This window comes from Lathamus discolor, chromosome 1 (genome assembly GCF_037157495.1).
Source record: "Lathamus discolor isolate bLatDis1 chromosome 1, bLatDis1.hap1, whole genome shotgun sequence".
Classification (NCBI taxonomy): domain Eukaryota; kingdom Metazoa; phylum Chordata; class Aves; order Psittaciformes; family Psittacidae; genus Lathamus; species Lathamus discolor.
Genome location: NC_088884.1, coordinates 144,024,340 through 144,044,436, shown reverse-complemented (window position 1 = coordinate 144,044,436; position 20,097 = coordinate 144,024,340). Strand labels below are relative to the sequence as shown.

Here is a 20,097-nt window from a genome sequence, read left to right as displayed (position 1 = left end):
AAGCCTGTTTCCTCTCATCCTCCTACCATGCAGCACCACGAAAAACCTATCTTGAACATCATTATTATAATAAACATAATTTATTATGATGTGTGACCACAGATTTTCTAAAAATGTTAATCAAATAACATATTATAGAAGCAATTTTAAAATAATTATACTAGGGGGAAAAAAAAGTTAACAACATCAGTTTTATGCCTCAAAAAAAAGTAAATGAAGCAAAAAAAAAAAAAAAAAAAGAGTTTTCCAGTTCAGTAGAGGAAAGAGTCACATCATTTTAAAGCACTTGTTAATCAATTAAGTCACAGAACTGAATTGTGTAGATGCATTTTTAAAAAGTTGACAAAAAAGAATGCATGAAAATGTGCAGGTTTGCAAGAAAATGTTTAGAACATTCATAAGAGCATTTAAACTTTTGGAGACTGTATGATACAGGTAGCTTATTTTACTGTCTTGATAATAATTATGCACATGTAAAGGACTTCTGTTTTGTTTTGGTTTTGTTTTTTTATTGAGAACTGATAAATGTTTTCCATTTTACAGAATACTTAGTCTCATATATGCTAGTAAATGACATATAACGAGTTTTCAGTGGTGGCACGTGTATGAAACTCATCTCTGCTAGAGGGGTGATATTAAACCTTTGATTTAAAATCATTGTCATCTCGCATTTAGACATTTTCCCCAAATTAGCAACATGTAAGTATTTAAATTATATACAAGTAATATTATATAATGTTACATTATTTATCATATCATTTAACTGTACATATGTTTATATATACATTATAATATGTTACTGGAATCAGAAGTGTCTGAGAACTCTGAATTTGCTTTAAATGTTACATAGCTATATTTTAAATGCTCTTAGAACTAACAAAAAATAAATTAATTATTTCCAGGCAAATATTAACTTGCTGCCCATGGAAAAAGACATCTACACTGTGAGCTTGGGACCAGGGCTAAAATGACGGTGAGATAATGAATGAAGCTTGCTAGTGGTACAAATTCAGTCCAGTAATATTCAAATTCTAAGATTTGTTACAATTTTGCTTTTTTATTAAGAATTTTATTTATAAAACTGGGTTCTTATGTGGCTGATAAAAAAAGATAAAGTAAAAATCAGCTTGCCTATTTTAATTTATGGCTTTTCTTCTGATTGGTCTTTGTTTAAAACTGGAATATATATAAGTGGTTTTTGGTGTTCCATAACAACACAGAGCTTGAACTTACTTGCTTAGAGGCGTATCATTGTATAGAACATAACTCTGAATTTCTGAAGCAATGCACCTCTCTTTGTTGGCTATAGAGGAATAAAAAATTATTTAGTCTCTCCACTAAGTGCTGGATAACTTGCATTGAGTTTATGGCTCCTTGTTTCTTTAAAAAAAAAAATAAATTATACATCTATACATTTGTACATCTACAAAACAATATTTAAAACTTTCAGAAGTCTTTGCTTGTCATTTCCTTGTCCAGACAATCAAGTCACACTGGAAGAAAGTTTGGCAAATCCAGCTTCTTCCTCAGACTGAGCTCTGATCAGGGCTATGTTCAGCTGGATCTTGAGGGTCTCCAAGGGCAGATTCCAGGACCTCTCTGGGCCAGTTGCTCCAGTGATTGGTATCTTCACAATTATTTCCTTTTTCCTTGTATCTAGTCAGATATTCCCCTGTTTCAATACATACAACCACTGCCTCTGGGTCTCCCAATGTGTGTTTTAGTAAGGAGCCTTGCAGTTAATAGCAACCTTGTTTTAAGGTCTCTTCCAGGAAATTAACTTATGTTTTAGTAGAAATACTGCAATTCACTTAGTTGTTTATAATTTTCAAGTAAAGGTTTTGTTCTGAAGTTCAGGAGGAGAAAAAAAAAAAAGTTTTATTACGGACTAAAGCATGCTTAACTACTTCAGTCAAATAACAGTGATCGTTTGGTAATGTGGGTTGAAGCTCAGATTACAGGCTTTTCTTTCTTGTCTATTCCTAGCTTCTTGTGAGTTGTTAAAGTATCATCTATAGCATATTAAGCAGCAGGTGGTCAACATGCTATGCGCTGAAATACGTCATCAGATTGCTGTAGTGCAGAATATTCTTTGGCATCAGAGAGGACACAGATATCAAAGTTGCTTATCGAAAACCCACACACAGTTAATGAACCATATTTCAGTTTTCATGGTCTTCACTGCATTGATACCAGCTAATGGGTTGCAACAAATTGCTGTCAAGTTATTGTTTAGCCCTGTTCCTTTTTCAATGAATTTAATCTTGGTTTACCAGTAAGGTCAGAAGGACACTTTCTGAAATGTCCTCATTATCAGCATCCATTGTGGTGGTTTTATTTTTTCTGAGCTTAGTTTTCTTTACTTGGCTTGGGCTTTTTTTCTTTGCTTTTTTTTTTTTTTGTTTGTTTGTTCATTTGTTTTGTGGGAGGTTTAAAGTGTTGATTATTGTTAATAGCCTTTCATGTTCTTATAAAAAGGAGACAGATCAGTATGAGTGCTGTAGTAATCATCTGATGTAATAAATGATTAGAAAAAAAATCAAAATTTCTTAATCTTCATATATTATTCTAGTTTTCTTATTGAGATAATTAATTTTTTTTTTAATATTAAATAGTTCAGGGAAAAAACATTTTATGATACTCTACAGATTGATAACTAGGTAGCATGAGACAGGCAGCCTTTGGTCTAACCCTTCCTCTTTACAAAAAAAAAAAAAAATTTGAAAGACAAGTAGCTTCTTTTTTAGTTAAATTGTAGCACATCCTCTATTTCCAAACTAAAGCAGTATCAGAAGTCACTTCAAAATGTTTTCTGGATGAATGTCTTCTCATATGCATCATAAGATAAGCCTTTCAAGAACATACAACTTTGACCCAAGCCTGATCCTATTAAAACCACCATGTTTCACTCTTTGTGTTATGTAAGTTAGTGTGATTAAAAAATACAGCCACTTCCTGTTTCATCTTTTTGATGAGTTGACAGTTGAGGCTTGAAATTATGTGTGACAGATGCAAAATAAATTGAAAAGAAAATTAACTGCCAAGTTGTTTTTTACTGTTAAAAAGGATAATATTTTTGTGAAAGAAGGAGATAGAGGCCTTATTATTACATTTGCAATTGTAGAGCAAGGAACATCTTTTGCTTAAAGGCTATTCTGTTAGCCCCGTAGGCATTTCTAGAATTATGACAAATAGATATATCTACCAACTACGCTAAGATTTTTCAGATATGTAGTTATTTATCTCCTGTCTTTAAGTGCTCATCTATCTTTGTCACTGATAACCTCAGAACAACTCAGCTGAATCTAACCTTTTAGGCGTTTACACTCTTATTGGTGCATACACACAAAGGCATTAATTTGCTTCTACCTTGCTCTGGTGTTAGGCAAAAATCCCCAAACTGTGAAGAAGGATTCTCAGAACAGGTATTTCCCTTCTCTTTTCCCCACTGATTGCTTTAGCTTGCTTTAAGATCTTCTAAGCCATCTGTATGTGCTTCTCTTATGCCAGCATAGATCAGTGCTGAAAGAATTTAGCTGTAGAGGCAAATTGGGATTCAAGTATTTTTAGTTTTAGCAGAGCCTTGAAATTCATACTCCCACAACCCTCAGGAGTGCCTTAACCACCAAGAATTATAAAACGACTGTCTTGTGTAAAATGAATAAAGAACTGCTGGGCTGGGATACAAGATTCTCCATCTTTAACTGCTGTAATCAAAGGCAGGGGTCCTGAGTTTTAATTTCAGTTCACAGGACTGGATCAGTGGTATGTGCTCAGTGATGGTTAGTTGAGGTATAAAGTATTTCCAGAGAACGATAGTTCTGCCATCCCAGAAGAGATTCTAGCACTAGGACACAGGTTTCTGCTTTCTCAGACTTGTGTTTTATCTTTACCCTTGCAAATTTGTATGCCTGCTGCAAAACAAGAGTACCCAGTGTGCAATCGTTTACAGTTTCTTCAGCTTAGCTTGTAACTTCATGGTTAGCGCAACCTTCTGTGGCTGGGATGAAACTCTTAATGACATTAAACTTCTTTCAGAGAAGTGAAATGTTAAATGTTAGTAGATTGGCTTTTTTTTTTCATACAGAGAGTCAGTGGAGGTTTTCCCTTTAATATGTTTTCTTTAATCTATTAATATTATAACTCCTGGACACAGAAAAAATTATGAAAGGATTTTCAGCTTTACATCAGAAATGCTTGGAAATTCTGGTTTACACCGTGGTTTGGTTGCAAAATAGATGCCTAATTTTCTTGTATGAACTTAGCGTCTACAGAATAAGCCATGTTTGTGTTTGTTGCTATCTTTAGCTGCAAAGGAAACATCTTGTATGCAGATTTTTTCTTAAAGAAAAAACACCCAACAAAAGGAAAAGAACTAGTTAAATGTCAGATTTGGGATAAGACTGAAAGAACAAAAGCTGCATATGAGAGAAGAAAAAAATAAAGGAACAAGGAAAGCAATTTGTCTTCAGCTGACAGCATTCCATTTGTGGCCAAAACTTAAAGAGATCGTAATACTTCCTGTGCCATTTTGACTTAGTTTTTATTTTGTATCTATCTTTTAAATTTTTATTTCCTAGAACCATTTATGTTTTTTCATATAAAAATATATTCCTATGTGTTAATTCATTATATTTTTAATAGTAATATTAATAAAATTTAAAATGTAAATTAAATTGAGTAAAAATTTAAAATGTAATTTCAAAATTTAGCATTGGATTTCTTACTTACAAACAAAACATATGTTCAGCTTTTTGTCAGGCTTATCAATATGACTTTTTTTTCAGTTAAATGAATCTCTTAGCAATTTTTTTTTTTTTTTTTTTTTTTTTTTTTAGAACATGTTGTTTATGAAAATACCACCTGACATGAGTATGTTATTGGTAACTGAAATATTCCTAATTTAGAGAACACTTATATGTTTGCTTATCATGGGTATAGTTCTGCATTAAATTAAAGGACTGTCTGCTTGAAGATTGCACTTCAACATTATTTAGTAAATAAGATATTGTTATAGAATTGGAACTGACCTTAACCTTTTAAATAGTAGAAATTTCCTAAACAAATAATCAGCATACATTTTGAAATTAAGTTGAATACACTTTAAAATGAAAAACAAATGCTTAAATATTAAGACTAAACTGTGAAGTATAACTTAGTGACTTCAAACAAAGCAGAGAGTAAGCACCTGGAGATTACAGAATACCACTTTAGATGCCTGAGCATTGAATTAGGTACCTAATATTGGGGTTGGGGAAAGAAGACAGAAATTTGTAATTTTGCCCGTAGTATCAAAAAAAATAAATAGATCTGCCAACAGATCAGAAAGGCCAACATACAAAACCCCAAGCAACACAAGATAGTATTCACCTGCTAATCGTTGTTCTAGCACTCAGGAAAATCTTGGTCACTATGAGCTTCTCTGTATTAATCACGTATCATTAACCACCCACCTGCTGTATCTGCCAGAAGAGCAGTATTCCTTTGGTGGTCATTATTAACAGATTTCATGCTTTCTATTAAACTTGTGCTTCCTGCTGTTGTTTACCTATCTTTCATTGTCAGAAGAAAAGCGGATGAAAGAAAAATGGGTGGAAATCAGTTACTCAAGGAAGACTAGCCTACATGACTAAAAGATGTTATGTGAGTTATCCAGTAACTCTTTTTGTTTGGTTTTTTTTCCTGTAGCTTTTTGGTTAATATTTGAAAATTATTAATCGCAGTAGAAAGACTGCCTTCAGTTAATGCCCAGTGACAGAAAAAAAAAAAAAAAAAGAAAAAGTTTAAAGAAAATGTCATACCTTGCTTAGTTGTTTTTTTCCATGGTTCTGCTCCCAAGGAATATATGTAAGCAAATTCACAAGGTGCCTTGGCATTTCCAGATGAGCATCACTTACTTTTAAACTCTGTAGGGTGTTTTCTGGACACCAATAAAGTCTTAGTTTTTCATGACTTGCAATTTCTCTTTGACATTTTTTTTTTTTTCTTGTCACATGGGGACCTCAGCACACTGGAATACCTGAAGGATGAAACTAGCTGAGTATACAAACAATAGCCCATATTAGTCTTCAGTGCAATCCCTTAGACTCCTGGGAGAGTAAAGTGTAAAGTAATTTGGCTTTTTTACTTGCAGGCTCTTTTACAAGTTCTTCTAAACCACAGCTAGATTACAAGCATAACTATCAAAATAGCTTTCTGGCTATTGTGTCTGTAATGTTATTTCAATTGTCTTTTGTTTTTTATTTGGGGAAAAAATAGTAGAAAGTAGACATTAATAAATAGACATGAATATGTGAAACTAACTCATGTTATGTATTTCATCTGTCTAATGCAGCTTTTTTGCTAGTTCAGTGTAGGTTAAGAAACTGGGAGGTATTATGTGCAGGAAAAGAATCCTTCATGGCATTCATACAGCTGTGCTGTAGTTTCAACAGACAGTAGTTTGTACTTGCCAGCGGACAGATTTTGGGTGCAGACCACCCAGTGTGGTTAAGTAGATAGAGATAACAGAGTAATTTACTAATCCTCTTTTACAATACAGCTGTTTTGTTCTCATACTTTAGGGGGTGTAAGATGGATACAAAAAATAAATCTGGAATGTTTTACAGGTTATTTTTCAACTATGTATTTAAGTTTACATAAACTAGCCAAGATCCCGCAGCACCTCCTAATGTCTCTGCAGCACCCTGGGATGTACATTCAGAATTCATGCTGTCTATGGCAAACACAGATTAAAAAAAATAAAATCTATTTGGTCCTTATCTGAATTAGTGACATCATTTCTCCTCTAACTCATTAACATATTAAAAGACTTCCCAAATAAAATGCATTGAAAATATTAGTCCTAAAGATATTATTAGTATAATGAAAAAAACTAGGTCATTGAATTTGATCTGATTATGCTAGTTATTAAACTTATTTCGTTGACTAACATAATTGTTTCGGAGTGGGGGATGGGCTTGGATTAGACTTCAGATAAATGACATCCAGATCCCAGCTCACTGAGTTTGCCAAATTCTTTCTTCATGCTAAAGTTATTGTGAAACAAAAAAGTAATAATATTTATGAGCCGCTCTGTACTTGCATGTGGGAGGGAAACATCTCAGATTATGATCCCTGTTCCCATGGCTATTTTTGCTTGTGCGTCATACAGCTGCTGGATAAAATATTAAGATAACATGGAACAAAATCCTCTTTCACTTCCATTACTGTCTCTATGTCATAGTCAGATGTTCCAAACATTTATATGGCACCATGATTTTTGTGTTTGCTATTTTTATTGACCAAATAGGCTTGACCTTCTTACAAAAAAAACCTGTCCAAACTTTAGCAAGAGGCAAAGATCCTAGATGTAGATTACACATGGTATTTATATGTCATCATCGGGGAATGAAGAGGGTATTTAACACCCTCTGACTAAGAACTGAATCTTTCTCACCTGTACTGGAGTGAATGCTTTGAGAGGGCCACTCCTTGTAAGCAGAACAACACCTGATTTCCAGGAACCGCTTAGGTTTCAGTTTGACACCTAGCTCATATATACCTACCCTTGTCAAAACAGTAAAGTTCTAAGTGTGCCTGGAGGTACACCTTAAAACTTTGAAGCTAAAAAGCAAAGCTCCTCAAAAGGTTAAATTGGTTCAGGTCTTTGTTCTCACAATTCTGGACTTTGGGTATACCTGTGTAAGAATTTTACTTTGTACAAAAGCATACTTTTAAACCACTGAGTGCCATGATTCAAAGTTTTGTTTCATACTGCAGAGAGCAATACCACGTGATGTTTGACTTCCTTTCAAACAAAGTTAGGCAAAAAAATATGTTCTGGAAAAAAAAAAAAAAACAACAAAAACATAACACACCCCAACTGCTAGTAGGTATTTCTTTCATAGGACTCTAAGACCTGGAATTTCACCAAATGTGTATTATGTCATTGTGGAGTCCTCCTCATCACTTATGATTTACTCTTTTACATGACAGCACTGAAATATGTTGACTGTACTTACTTTGTTTCTGCTCTGGCCCACAATTTGATGGCATTTTTTTCTGGATTTTGATGAAATATTTAGTCAATAAAAGCCTCCATGATGTTAGCATCGTACAAACATCAGCTGACCCCTGTGACTGGCTAATTTACATAAAAATTAATAATACAATACTACTAACAAAATAATACTACTAATAAAAAAATACTAGTAATACAAATACAGTATTTTTAAGCCATGTCTATAAAACATACAGCAATGTACAAAGTAGCATTTTGCTTTCTTGTTCCAGTCATTTTAGTAAATAAATGTAGGTTTTGTGTGTATGAAGTTATTACTCACATATATAATTAAGTGATCCTGGTTCTATTATAATGGGATGACTTTATATATTCAGCTGCAAATCACTGGTCTTTTGTTTCATGGCATAAATGGCTACAAATCCACACCTAATTTACTGTGCACTTTAACCAAATTTCTTCTGGTATTATGTATCTTTCTTATTTTTCTAGTATTTTTATTCCTAAGTAATTTTCTTTTCTGAGTTGTTGTTGTTTATTTGTTTTCTTTTGTATTTTTATGCTGAATCCTATATTGCATTTTCTGTCCCTGTAACTAATTGTTTCCTAATCCCAACAATCATTTCCCATGTTTTTCTGTAAGGCAGACAAGGGATTATTACTATCTAACTGATTTAAAATAAATAAATTGATCTAATTCCATCAATTGACATTTCACTTAAAATATTTTAACTATGAAACATTATAATCACTGCATATCACAGTAAGAAAATATGGATGGAAAGATTGTTCTTGAGGTTTGTTCAAATGTTAAGAGAGGAACTGCATCCTCTCATTTAGATAAAAATAGATTCTTGAACACAGATTAGCGCATTGAATAAAAACCATCTAGAACTTGTATTTTGATTGCATTGTCAAGTGTACTCAATGATACTCTGTGTCAGTCTGCTATTCTTGTTTATTTTGACAATAAAAATACTGCTTAAAAGTGTACCTAAACCACAAGCAAAATTCAGCCCAAACCTGTTTCATGCTGTAGTGTTTGTTCCTTATTTAAAGTCTACAGCTTACTGCAAATTTTAACAATCATTTGATAACTCTGTACAACTGTGACAGACAACAAATACTTAAGTACATTAACCTCATCATCCTGTTCCTTACCCTGTAATGGATTATTTCAGGTGTCAAATTTACTTTACTTTCTTACTGTATGTATTTGACAGCAGGATTAATCACATTTAACACAGTGATGCTAAACCAGAGGACACTGAAATGTTAAGAAACACCTATCTCTTGCTTTTGAGCAGCACATGGTAACTCAGGGTGTATACTAATTTAAACTAAATATTTGAATTAAAAAGTGGCTAGGAACGTAGTCACTCTCCTTCCTGAAATAAGAGTCAGCCAATAATAGAGGATTGCATACTGGCTTCTTACTTAGTCTTCCCTGATCATTTTTGCTTTTCATTTAGATCAAGATATTTTGTATATTGTTATCTGTGATCTGTAGTTCTTCATTAGAAAAGAGAACAGCTGCCAAGCGCATACCAGGAGCTGACTCTGTATCTGCCCATCCTTCAAGTACACTGTGTCAGTGGGTAAAAGAACTAGAAATATACTTACGAACAATAAGTATATTTAAGATCCATCCATGCAACAGATTTTTCTCAACTGTACAGATACATTGTATATGTTATAAAAAGAGCTAGTAACAGATGCTGGCATAATGAATTACCAGTAGTAATTTAAATTATAAGACCATTTTTTTTTAAATTTGTAAACAAATTTACTAAAGAAAGATAAGTGGAATGAAGGAAGAAAAGGTAAGCTAAAAGGTGCTTTTGCGAGATTAAAAAGAGCGTGTCACCAGTTTATTTAACTGTATGATATGATACGCCTACTTCTGACCAGATCATATAAGCAGCGAAGTCACAGTGGTGGAAATTTGGAATAGGATGGTCAATATATAGTAAAACAGTGTCTTGGGCTTAGGTTTCTAGTCATTGTGCTGAGACAGGCAATAAATAAGGCCTCACACTTATATATATATATATATATAATATATATATGCATGATGTATTTTACTTTGCTGTTCTTGTTCTGGGGGATTAATGCTAGAAAACATTGCATGCAAAATGAGCACTGACTGGTAGGCAGCACTGTGAGTCACTGTGAATCAGCAGACCATAGGTACTACCATTCTGTGAATAGTATAGCAAGGCCAGATGGAAAGAAAATAAGTTAACTGGCATTTTCAATCTTTGCCACATGAGAAAATGGATCATTTTATTCATCAGTGTTACAAGTTTCAATACTGGAACGTGTATTGATGTAATTACAAACCATGTGGTTGTGCTGATCTCAATTCAGACTAAAGATCTGACCGTAGCACAGGCTTGCCTTCCTAAATCAAGCCAGAAGTCTTCTGTCACTCTTTGAAACCTTTACACAATTTGCATATGAAAAGTAGTAAATAAAGATGCAGCATTTCAGCAACTGAGTAATGGGACCACACCATATGTCTTTGCAATAAAGTCCCTTGATATGAATTACATGATAATATGGTGTATGGTAAATTATTTCTGTCACATAAGATTGTCTTGAAACTGTCATGAGCTTTCATGGAGATATCATAAGACATAAAAATATAAAAAAATATTTTTATATTTTTTCAGTCAGTGTTATCCAAACAATACTGTCCCACATCATTCTGCTCAGATATCATATGACTGTCTTATTTTTATATGAAGTACTGTAATACACTTCACTACAAGTTGAATAATATGACAATTAATAAATAAATCTGATCTGAGTTTTTGATCCTTTCCTGTACCATGAAATATCCAGAATCTTCATGTATTTCAGAGTGTTCCTAGAGCCAGAGAATATAGGAAAAGCATCTTTTCTCTGCTGGATAAATATCAGATATAAAAATAAAAAAATAAATACACACAGTCTTACATTGTTCATGTTGCTTGGGTTTTAAAAGATTGGTCTTCATTATATAGCATTGTCATGGGACAAAATAACAGTAATCCTATAAATTGATTTTTCATAACAGTACACACTGTATTCCTTTAGCCTCTTCTATATGAATTATTTAATGGTCTGAATCTTCTGATTGATATTGAGGTGATTGCCATTTTTATAGTAAAAATATAAGTTGATTATTTTCCAGAAATGAAGCTTGATTATCTTTGTGCAGGTAGTATATTAAGTGACATTTTTGATCTTGGAGACCTGTGTTCCAGTACATAATTAATACCTAATTTTTAGATAAATAAGAAAATAATCATACCTTTAGCAACCTTTGCATTTTCAAAATACTGAACTGATATTCGTGAGTACAAACTTATGAGTGTAACCGAATTGGGTAACCATAGTACTTCTTGACATAGCTTTGAAGTTGCGGAAAGGGATGATAAAAGATGAGTAAAGGTTTGTATATGTGAAAACTCAGTAGTGTTAACACATTTCAGTGTTTCACAACATAGTCTCTTGATCAAATCAATATTCCTCCCTTTTCACAAGCATTGCAATTACCTTCTGCAATAACCTCTTGCAAATTTTTCTGGAAAATGCTAAGTGTTTTTTTATATTATTTCTAGAGTAGGGCAAGAAATGAATCTTAGTTGAAAAGTTACATAAGTCAAAACTGTATTTAAAATACTGCTGCTTCATTTCACACACACACACTTATGTTTTTGGTTTGTTTCTTTGTGTTTTTTTTTCCCAGTGAACATTTCCATAGAATTGAGATAAAAATCATTAAGTAAAAATCAGAAGAATCTGTACATTCTACACACTTAAAAAAAATGCAAGACTGGTTTACTTTCAGGAAAAAATGGTAGCGGCATGAAAAAAAAGGCTGAAATTTTGGGGAAGAGCATTTATTTTTACACAGTCTTTATATAAAATAAAATTGAGTAAGTTTTACCTGCGTGGTTCTTTTGGTTTCATTTTTAATTTAGATTGCATAATTAGCAATACTCTAACTTATCCTTTTTTTTTTTCCAAGACATGCAGCAAATGGATACAGTGGAAGGCAAGACTCAGATTTCAAATAATTCATGTTGTGTACCCTTACTGATAACACTAAAAATTAACTTAGTTTATTTCTAGACTTAAGAATAAAAAAGATTTAATAGACCTCAGTCTTGCAACTACTGGAATCTTCAGCATGTTCAGAAAATGAGTTTCTGAGTTTTCTTAAGTCTTTTGTGAGAGAGTCAAGGAAACCAATATGTAATGTAAATGTAATCTGACACACTTATTTGTATTTTTTTCCCCTTGCAAACAAAATTATATATTACATAATAGGCAGGTTTCAGTGCTCACACAAAATTTATAAATACATGAATAATTGCACATTTAATAATAAAGATCATTCATAAAACAAAAAAGGAATGACAGAGATGCATGTAGTTTTTACTACCCACAGAAATAGATCACTTCTTATTTTTTTTTCAGGTAGCTCTTCTATGAAGTTTTTGAGTCTCATAATAGAAATTAATATAAAAGTGTACCAAAGTAGTTGTGGAATCGTAGAATATCTCAAGTTGGAAGGGACCATAAGGATCAGTGAATCCAATTCCTTGCTCCTGGCAGGATCACCTTAAACTAAACCGTATGACTAAGCATTATCCAGATGCTTCTTGAACTCTGGCAGGATTGGTGCTGTGACCACTTCCCTGTGAGCTTGTTCCCAAGAGGGTGGCCAGCCACCCTCTCAGTGGACAAACTTTTCCTAATGTCTAATATGAATTTCCCCAGGTTCATTCCATTTTCTTGTGCTGTATCACTGGTCACTGGAGAAAGGAGGTCAGTACCGCCCCCTACACAACCATGGTTGTTGACTGCCATGACATCACTCCTCAGCCAAACAAACATGATCAGAAAATGCCAAACAGAGTTTGCCAAATAGTGTTCTCACTGTCTGCAAAGATCCTGCGATTTAATTATTGTTTCTTTAATAGACAGATATTGCCCCAAAACTCAGTAGGTTTGGTGCACAGTTTGGTTCATCTTTTCAGGTTTGGTATTCAGAAACGTGAAGGGCAGAGAACTGTGTGTTTTCCAGAGCCCACATTCCTCTCTTGTGATTGGATTTTTGCGTTAAAGAAGACCTATTGATTTCAAAGGAATATAGCATGTTATTCCTCAAAGAACAGAGTAGAATACAGGACTTGAATAAGCCATTTTCATAATTTACCATCTTAAAACAAAGTATAATGCAGCACAGAGATTTAGGATTAGCCTTTAATTTTTATTTCTTCAATTACTGATAAAGTTTTGGGTTTGTGTTAATTGTTTCGTGGGTTTTGTCTGTTTTTTTGGTTGTGGTTTTGTGTGTGTTTGGTTTTTTGTGTAGTTGTTTGGTTTTGTTTTTTTGTGGTGTGGGGTTTTGTTTGTTTTGATTTTTCTTCTAATCGGTTCAAGACATTCTTGGCATGACTTTTAGAAATCATATGAATTCCCAAATACTCGCTGAGTTAGTGGTTGTTCTGAGAATTAAGAAAACATGAAATTCAGCTCAGCTCCCAAATTACCAAAAATGGGCTGCCCCAAACCTGAAAGCCCTTAAAAGCAAACTGTTTAATAAATATTTATTTTGCATGAATAATACTATAAAGTTGTAATTCCCAAAATGTTTAAAGTAATATGAAATCACTTTAAAGGTATTTTTAAAGAGCTTCCTATAGATGAAATTGAGAATGCTAATAGAAGAATTTAATAAAAATACCCCACCCTGACACATAAATCAAATTCTGTGCACACTACTGAACAATTAAAATAAAAGCATAAACAGCAATGAAATTGTTTGGACTATATAACATTATTTCTGACACTCAGTATATAGACTGTCACTTTTCTAACTGTTCATCTCTAATTTTAAAACACTCTACTCAGAATTAAGTTGAAACAAATTTCCGATAGAAAAAGAAACCTAATATTTTCCATATGCACTGTCATATTCCATCCCTTTTTCTAATATTCATGTTCCATTAACATTCAGTATTGGATGAATCTAGACTTGAGGATACAAAAGATAAAACCAAACTAAAGTATTTTTCAATTGTTTTGATATTTGCTATCTATGCAGGATTTGCTCAGCCTAAACCATCTTGGTTTATGAAAAAAAATTGAAAATTCTGAGGCAGATAATCAAAATCTTGATTTGTTATACTATTGGATGTAGAACTGCCACAGAAACATACTGTGCTGGCAAGACAGATTTGCAGCACTAAACACTACTACTGCTTTGATAATTTCAATGCTAGAAGTTTAGTGTTGGAAAATCCTACCCTCGGCGTTGAGTGTTAATGATATCAAATGAGACTGGGAATGGAAGACCTCAGTTTGCCTGCAGGCTATCTACAGCAATGGTAGTGTTACTGCATGTTTTTCTGTGCTACCCCTAAACTACCTCACTTGAATCACTGTCTTTCCCAGAAAAAGTTTTACAGAAAGGTAAATGTGTAAGCTGTCTAGAGAAATCAGTCATTGTTCTTTATATGTCTTTGTACACAAAAGCAAGTTATACTAAACAATTTTTACTATTTTATATTTTTAACTGACCCTGCTTTAAGCCAAGTAAGTTCATTAATCTGGAACATTTTTTGTAATATTTGGTCGACTCAGTTTTTGCAAATGGCTATATATATATATTTCATAAAATCTTGCATTATTTGTACAAAGTTAACTCACATGAAAATCAAAGAATTGCAGTTAAAAGAAAACATGGCTAACATTTTGGTATGTTACAAGTACTGAGCTGCAAATTTTTTGTATATTTCAACTGTGGAAACCCACAGATATTTGGTAACATCCAGCATATTTAGTAGCCATCTAAAGGGGTAGCTTATTTTTCTTTATGGTTAGGAATTTTGGTTTATTACAATGTTTAATTAGCAATGGATCTATTTATTATGTACGTGGTAAGCATTAATCATAGCTGCAATGCCTACCAACTGTAGTGTGCCTGCAGCAGTGCATGTTGTCTGTTTTCTATACAGATACTGTACGTCAGTAGTGTGTCTACAACTTTCTGTAATATAATTGTAAGTGTATGTGCTAACCAACCTCTCACAGGTGCTGCAGCCAGTCTTACCAACTCTCCTGATTTTATTATGAATCTTGCAATACTTGGTGTCTGTGATCTTTGTTTAAATTGGATTTTCAGTTCAGTGTCATAATTATTGGTAGAGAAACATATGTACTTGTTCTAATTCCTTGTGAATCTGTCTTCCATTACTTTCATTTGGGCTAAAACGTCAAGGTAACTGCTATTTCACTGTCCTTTCAGTATTAGAAGTGAGGCTACCCTGACCCAACATGCTTACCATAATCTGTTCTCAGAGCCACATTTATATAGATCATTAAATGTTCAGGGAAACAGGGAATGGAAATTGAATCTTCCACAATGAAGGTGAGTGTCCTAGACATTTGAGTATAAACATTAACACCCTTGTGCTTTGCAAATTTAATAATTTGTAATTAAAAAAAATAGCAGGGCATAGACATTAAGGTAAAACTCTCTCTTCTCTTATTCCTGTGACTACTGGACTCCTAAGATTGATTCTCTATCTCTGGCCTTTCATTCGAAAAGGGCTTACTTCACTGAGCACTTAAGGCGCTCAAGCAAGAACAGCTCCAATGAGAGTAGTCATATGTGAACATCCTGCATCTGACTTGAACTTGGTATTAAACCCCAACTTGTGTTACAAGCATTTAGTTCTTGCTTGCTTTGGCAAATTTCTACTCAACATTGTGCCCTCTTAAATAACATTCATAATTACCTAACTCTCTTACACACAGTACGCAGAGTAACATAGTACCACTCTCATTGCAGAAACTGATTAAATTCACTCCTATTCTGCAAGCACTCAATGGCCTTTCAAAGGAAGAAATGGTTTAAGAAAAAGAAGCTCTTCTATGACTAATATAGTTTATGAAGATGACCTGTAGTGTCAAATATAACTGATTCAAGCTGCAGCCTTGCTTAATATGAGGCATTCTTTGATCTCTCTTGTCCTGTTTGCAGGTAAATGGTGGCAACATATAATCTCTGAGGTAACTACCATGCTGTCAGATTCGATGTAGATTGATCCCATATTCATTAAACATTAGCCCTTACAGAGTGGGCACACAATATCAAGTTTTTCAGGAAATGTTTTCAGATATTTTGTGTGCATCTCCAACTGACAACATATTCTTTAATTTTAATGTTTTGATACATAAATATTTAGCCAGGAAAAGAACGCTATCATGGGATCATAGAATGGTTTGGGTTGAAAGGGACATTAAAGACTATCTAGTTTTAATCCTCCTGCTAGGGGCAGGGACACCTTCCACTCAACCAGGTTGCAAAAAGCCTGGTCCAATCTGGCCTTGAATATTTCCAGGGGTGGGGTAGCTGCAATTTCTCTGGGCAAACTGTCCCAGTGTCACACCACCCTCATAGTAAAGAATTTTTTTCTAATATCTAATCTAAATCTACCCTCTTTCCGTTTAAAGTTATTTCTCCTTGTCCTGTCACTCCATGTCTTGAAAAAGTCCTTCTCCAGACTTTTTGTAGGCCCCCTTTAGGTACTGGAAGCTGCTGTAAGGTCTCCCAGAACTTTCTCTTCTCCAGGCTGAACAAGCCCAACTCTCTCATCCTGTCTTCATAGGAGAGGTGCTTGAGCCCTCTGATCATCTTTGTGGCCCTTCTCTGGACTCACTTGAGTGGGTCAATGTCCTTCTTACGCTGGGGATCCCAGAAATTAACTCAGTACTCCAGGTGGGCTCTTACTAAAGCAGAAAAGGGGGGCAGGATCACCTCCCTTGACCTGCTGGTCACACTTCTTTTGATGCAACCCAGCAAATGACTTGTTTTCTGGGCTGCAAGCACACACTGCCAGGTCATGTTGAGCTTCTTATTGATCAATATCTCCAAGTCCTTCTCCTCAGGGCTGCTCTCAATGCAGTGTCCACCCAACCTGTGTTCGTGCTTGGGATCATCAGTAAGTAATTTTCATGGCTTAAACCTAATCATGGTAACATAGTACCACACAGTTGCTAGCTCACCCCTTATCTTCCCCCTTAGCCAGGTGGGATGGGGAGGAAAAGCAAAAGGATGTAAAGCCCATGGGTTGAGATAAAAACAGTTTAATAACTAAAATACAGTACAATAGAATAGTAATAATAATAAGGTGAATAACAAGGAAAGAGATACAAAACTGCAGGGGGAATCCTTGACAAACGAAAGTGGTACACAGCACAACTGCTCACCACACACTGACCAATACACAGCCCAACCCAAGCAGTGATCTGTCCCTTCTGAGTAACTCCCTCCCATTTATATACTGGGTATGGCATGCTGGCATATAGAATGCCCCTTTGGCTAGTTTGGGTCAGGTGTCCTGTCTCTGCTCCCTCATGGTTTCTTGTGCCCCTCCTCACTGGCAGAGCGTGAGTGACTGAAAAGTCCTAAATCAGGGTAAGAGCTACTGAGCAGCAATGAAAACATTGTTTTATTAGCATTTTTCTCAGACTAAAGCCAAAACCCAGCACTGCACCAGCTACTAAGATGAAAATTAAATCTATCCCAACCAAAACCAGAACAGTAATGCAAAATGCATATTTAGGCATCAAATGTTTGTTGGGATTTTGGTGGTTGTTTGTTGTTTTCTTTTCCCAAACTGGCAAGACAAAAGCAATAAAATAGAATTTTCAAGTTACAGAAAATCTGAGTTAGTAAAGCACTGAAATGCATTCTAGAAATTTTAAAATCATCAATGATAGAAAGGGCATGCAAGTACAAAAATAGGTTTATATCATGTAAGAAATTTACATGAATCAGTCAAATGTGTCAACTTTATTGTGACTTTCATAATAATAAATCAAATGTATTTTTTATTTCTAGATAAAAGCAAAATCAAAAGTTTTTGTTCCCTCCCCCAAATTTTATTTTAGTCTTCTATTGATTTAAAGCATTTGAAAAAAAAAAAAAAAGAAATAAAAGAGATCCACTGAGAGGAGGACAAGGAAAACCACAGGTATACTAAAGAGATAATGAAGTCTTCTGCAGGTGCTGGGATTTTAGTGCTACAGTCATTTGGAGGGATTGAATAAATAATTCTCCTCAAGACCTTCTCAGGGCTGCTCTTCTACAAGAAGCTTTTATTCCAGTGGAAGGGAGTTATGCAACTCTCAGAAATACTTTCTTCCTAGACCCTTCCTGCAGAAACATTTGCATTTTCTGCTCACTTTGTTGCAGAATGTATGAAATCTCCAGTAAGACAAGTACTTCCATTCTGTGTATTTGGTATTATGATTACATGTGCAGTCAGAACAGGTGTTTGTAGGCATAGTTATAATAGCTGTGTTAACAGGGGAAAGAATTATTTGAACATGTAGCTGACAAAATTTTACTCTGTAGAGATGTACAATTTTTTTTGGAGTCTGGCACTATAAATAACTTTCATGACAGCATCTTTTCTCTGGGTTTGTTTTTCTGATGTACTGAAATATGAGATCACTGTGGATACAAAATAAACATAAATTAATGCAATTTAAACAAACAAACAAACAACAATAGCAGGAGAAATCCTGAGCTGACCCTGCATTCCTAGCTCAAATTTTCAAGTAATTTGAAAGCTAAATCTTCTTGAAATGTATCAATTCTCATGGTTGGTGTGAAGGAAGAAAAAAGTCCTCCCTCTCTTAGGCATTTGACAAGTTTGAGATCAGATTATAACACTTTTCTTTCCTAATTGACAGTCTTGAAAATATATTCATCCTATATTTCTTTTTAATGCATTATCATCCATACTGAAATTTGTTTAGGGTGAATGGTGCTCAATGATGATGGTGATGATTAGGGAGCATATCATCCCTGGTGGTGTTCAAGGACAGGTTGGACAGAGCCTTGGGTGACATAGTTTAGTGTGAGGTGTCCCTGCCCATGGCAGGGGGGTTGGAACTAGATGATCTTAAGGTCCTTTCCAACCCTAACTATTCTATGATTCTATTCTATGATTCTATATTTGTTTATTCTCTTAAAAACAATTTAGTCCTGTTGTGATTGTGTGTAGTTAAAAGAAAAGCATAATAAAAAGTTAAAGCATAAAAGATCTTAAAAGCCAGAATTTGGATTTGGATTCCAAATATTTTACATATTGATTAAGTAAATCTGATCTGATGGTTTGATTTAAATTTACAGACAGGCATAATATTTAAATTTCTATCCAGGACCTACAGATGCAGTTTTCTCATTAAACTTCAATGGTTCAAGTATATAGAAAGATAAGATTTTTGTTTGAATCCATATTCCACTGCTTTTATATTTCAGTCGGAGATTTTCTTTTTGTAAGTATATATCTTTTGATGAGGAAAAAGGATTTTCTTTTTGTTTCCCTGAAGTAGTTAGGCATTTTTTTTTTGCGTCTGTCTTTGAGGAACTTTACAAAATATTTGGAATGTGCTGAGTGTGTATTCTTTTTAAAGCCAGCTGCTTTAAGATATTCCAGACTTTGAGTCATTAGAATATACAAGACAGTATTTTTTTGAAATCTTTATTGTCAAAGTAGATACAGTAGAGGAGAACATTTTTGGTAGTTTGAAACCATAAGCAATTTAATGTTTAAAAATGTAATAGGGGGAAAAGAGAATAAAGAATTAAATGAAGGATGTTAAAAGTACAGTTTCCCTCCTTTCATAAATTATAAATGCTAACCCACAGGACTTTTGCAGTTTCCAGTTATTACATGTGCCAGTATTACTAAGTACATTATTATAGAGACGATATAGAGTTGATGCCGTCCAAAGCTAAATATAGTATAGTTTAAGCCTTTCAGACCTTGAAAATTGATACAAAATAACTATATGACTATACAAAAGTTAAAATGAGTTAGTAAAAAACTAATGGCATGCACTTTTTTGCATTTGTGCATGAACATCTATCCTAGAAAAGTTAAACGTATGGTTAAATGTCCATACACTTGATGAAAGAGCTGTGCCCATGTGTTCTATCTTGGGAACGTTAACATCAAGGTATTTCATAAATGAAGATTAAGTTAAAAGATGGAGAAAGGAAGGTGTTAAACCAAAAC

General features: G+C 34.0%; 1 protein-coding gene across 3 annotated transcripts in view; it reads left to right on the top strand.

Annotated features, from left to right (window-relative positions):
- PCDH7 (protocadherin 7) overlaps positions 1-20,097 on the top strand; it is a 293,178-nt gene that overhangs the window by 169,308 nt on the left and 103,773 nt on the right. The window contains exon 3 of one of the 3 annotated variants that reach the window (XM_065699360.1): positions 903-1,240. The exons of 1 other annotated variant lie outside the window; for it this stretch is intronic. In XM_065699360.1, the coding sequence (XP_065555432.1) occupies positions 903-913 (11 nt within the window). In that variant the 3' untranslated portion in view covers positions 914-1,240. Of the gene's footprint in view, positions 1-902; positions 1,241-20,097 lie in introns of those variants that run through there. One more of the 3 variants, XM_065699353.1, reaches the window with a different exon arrangement.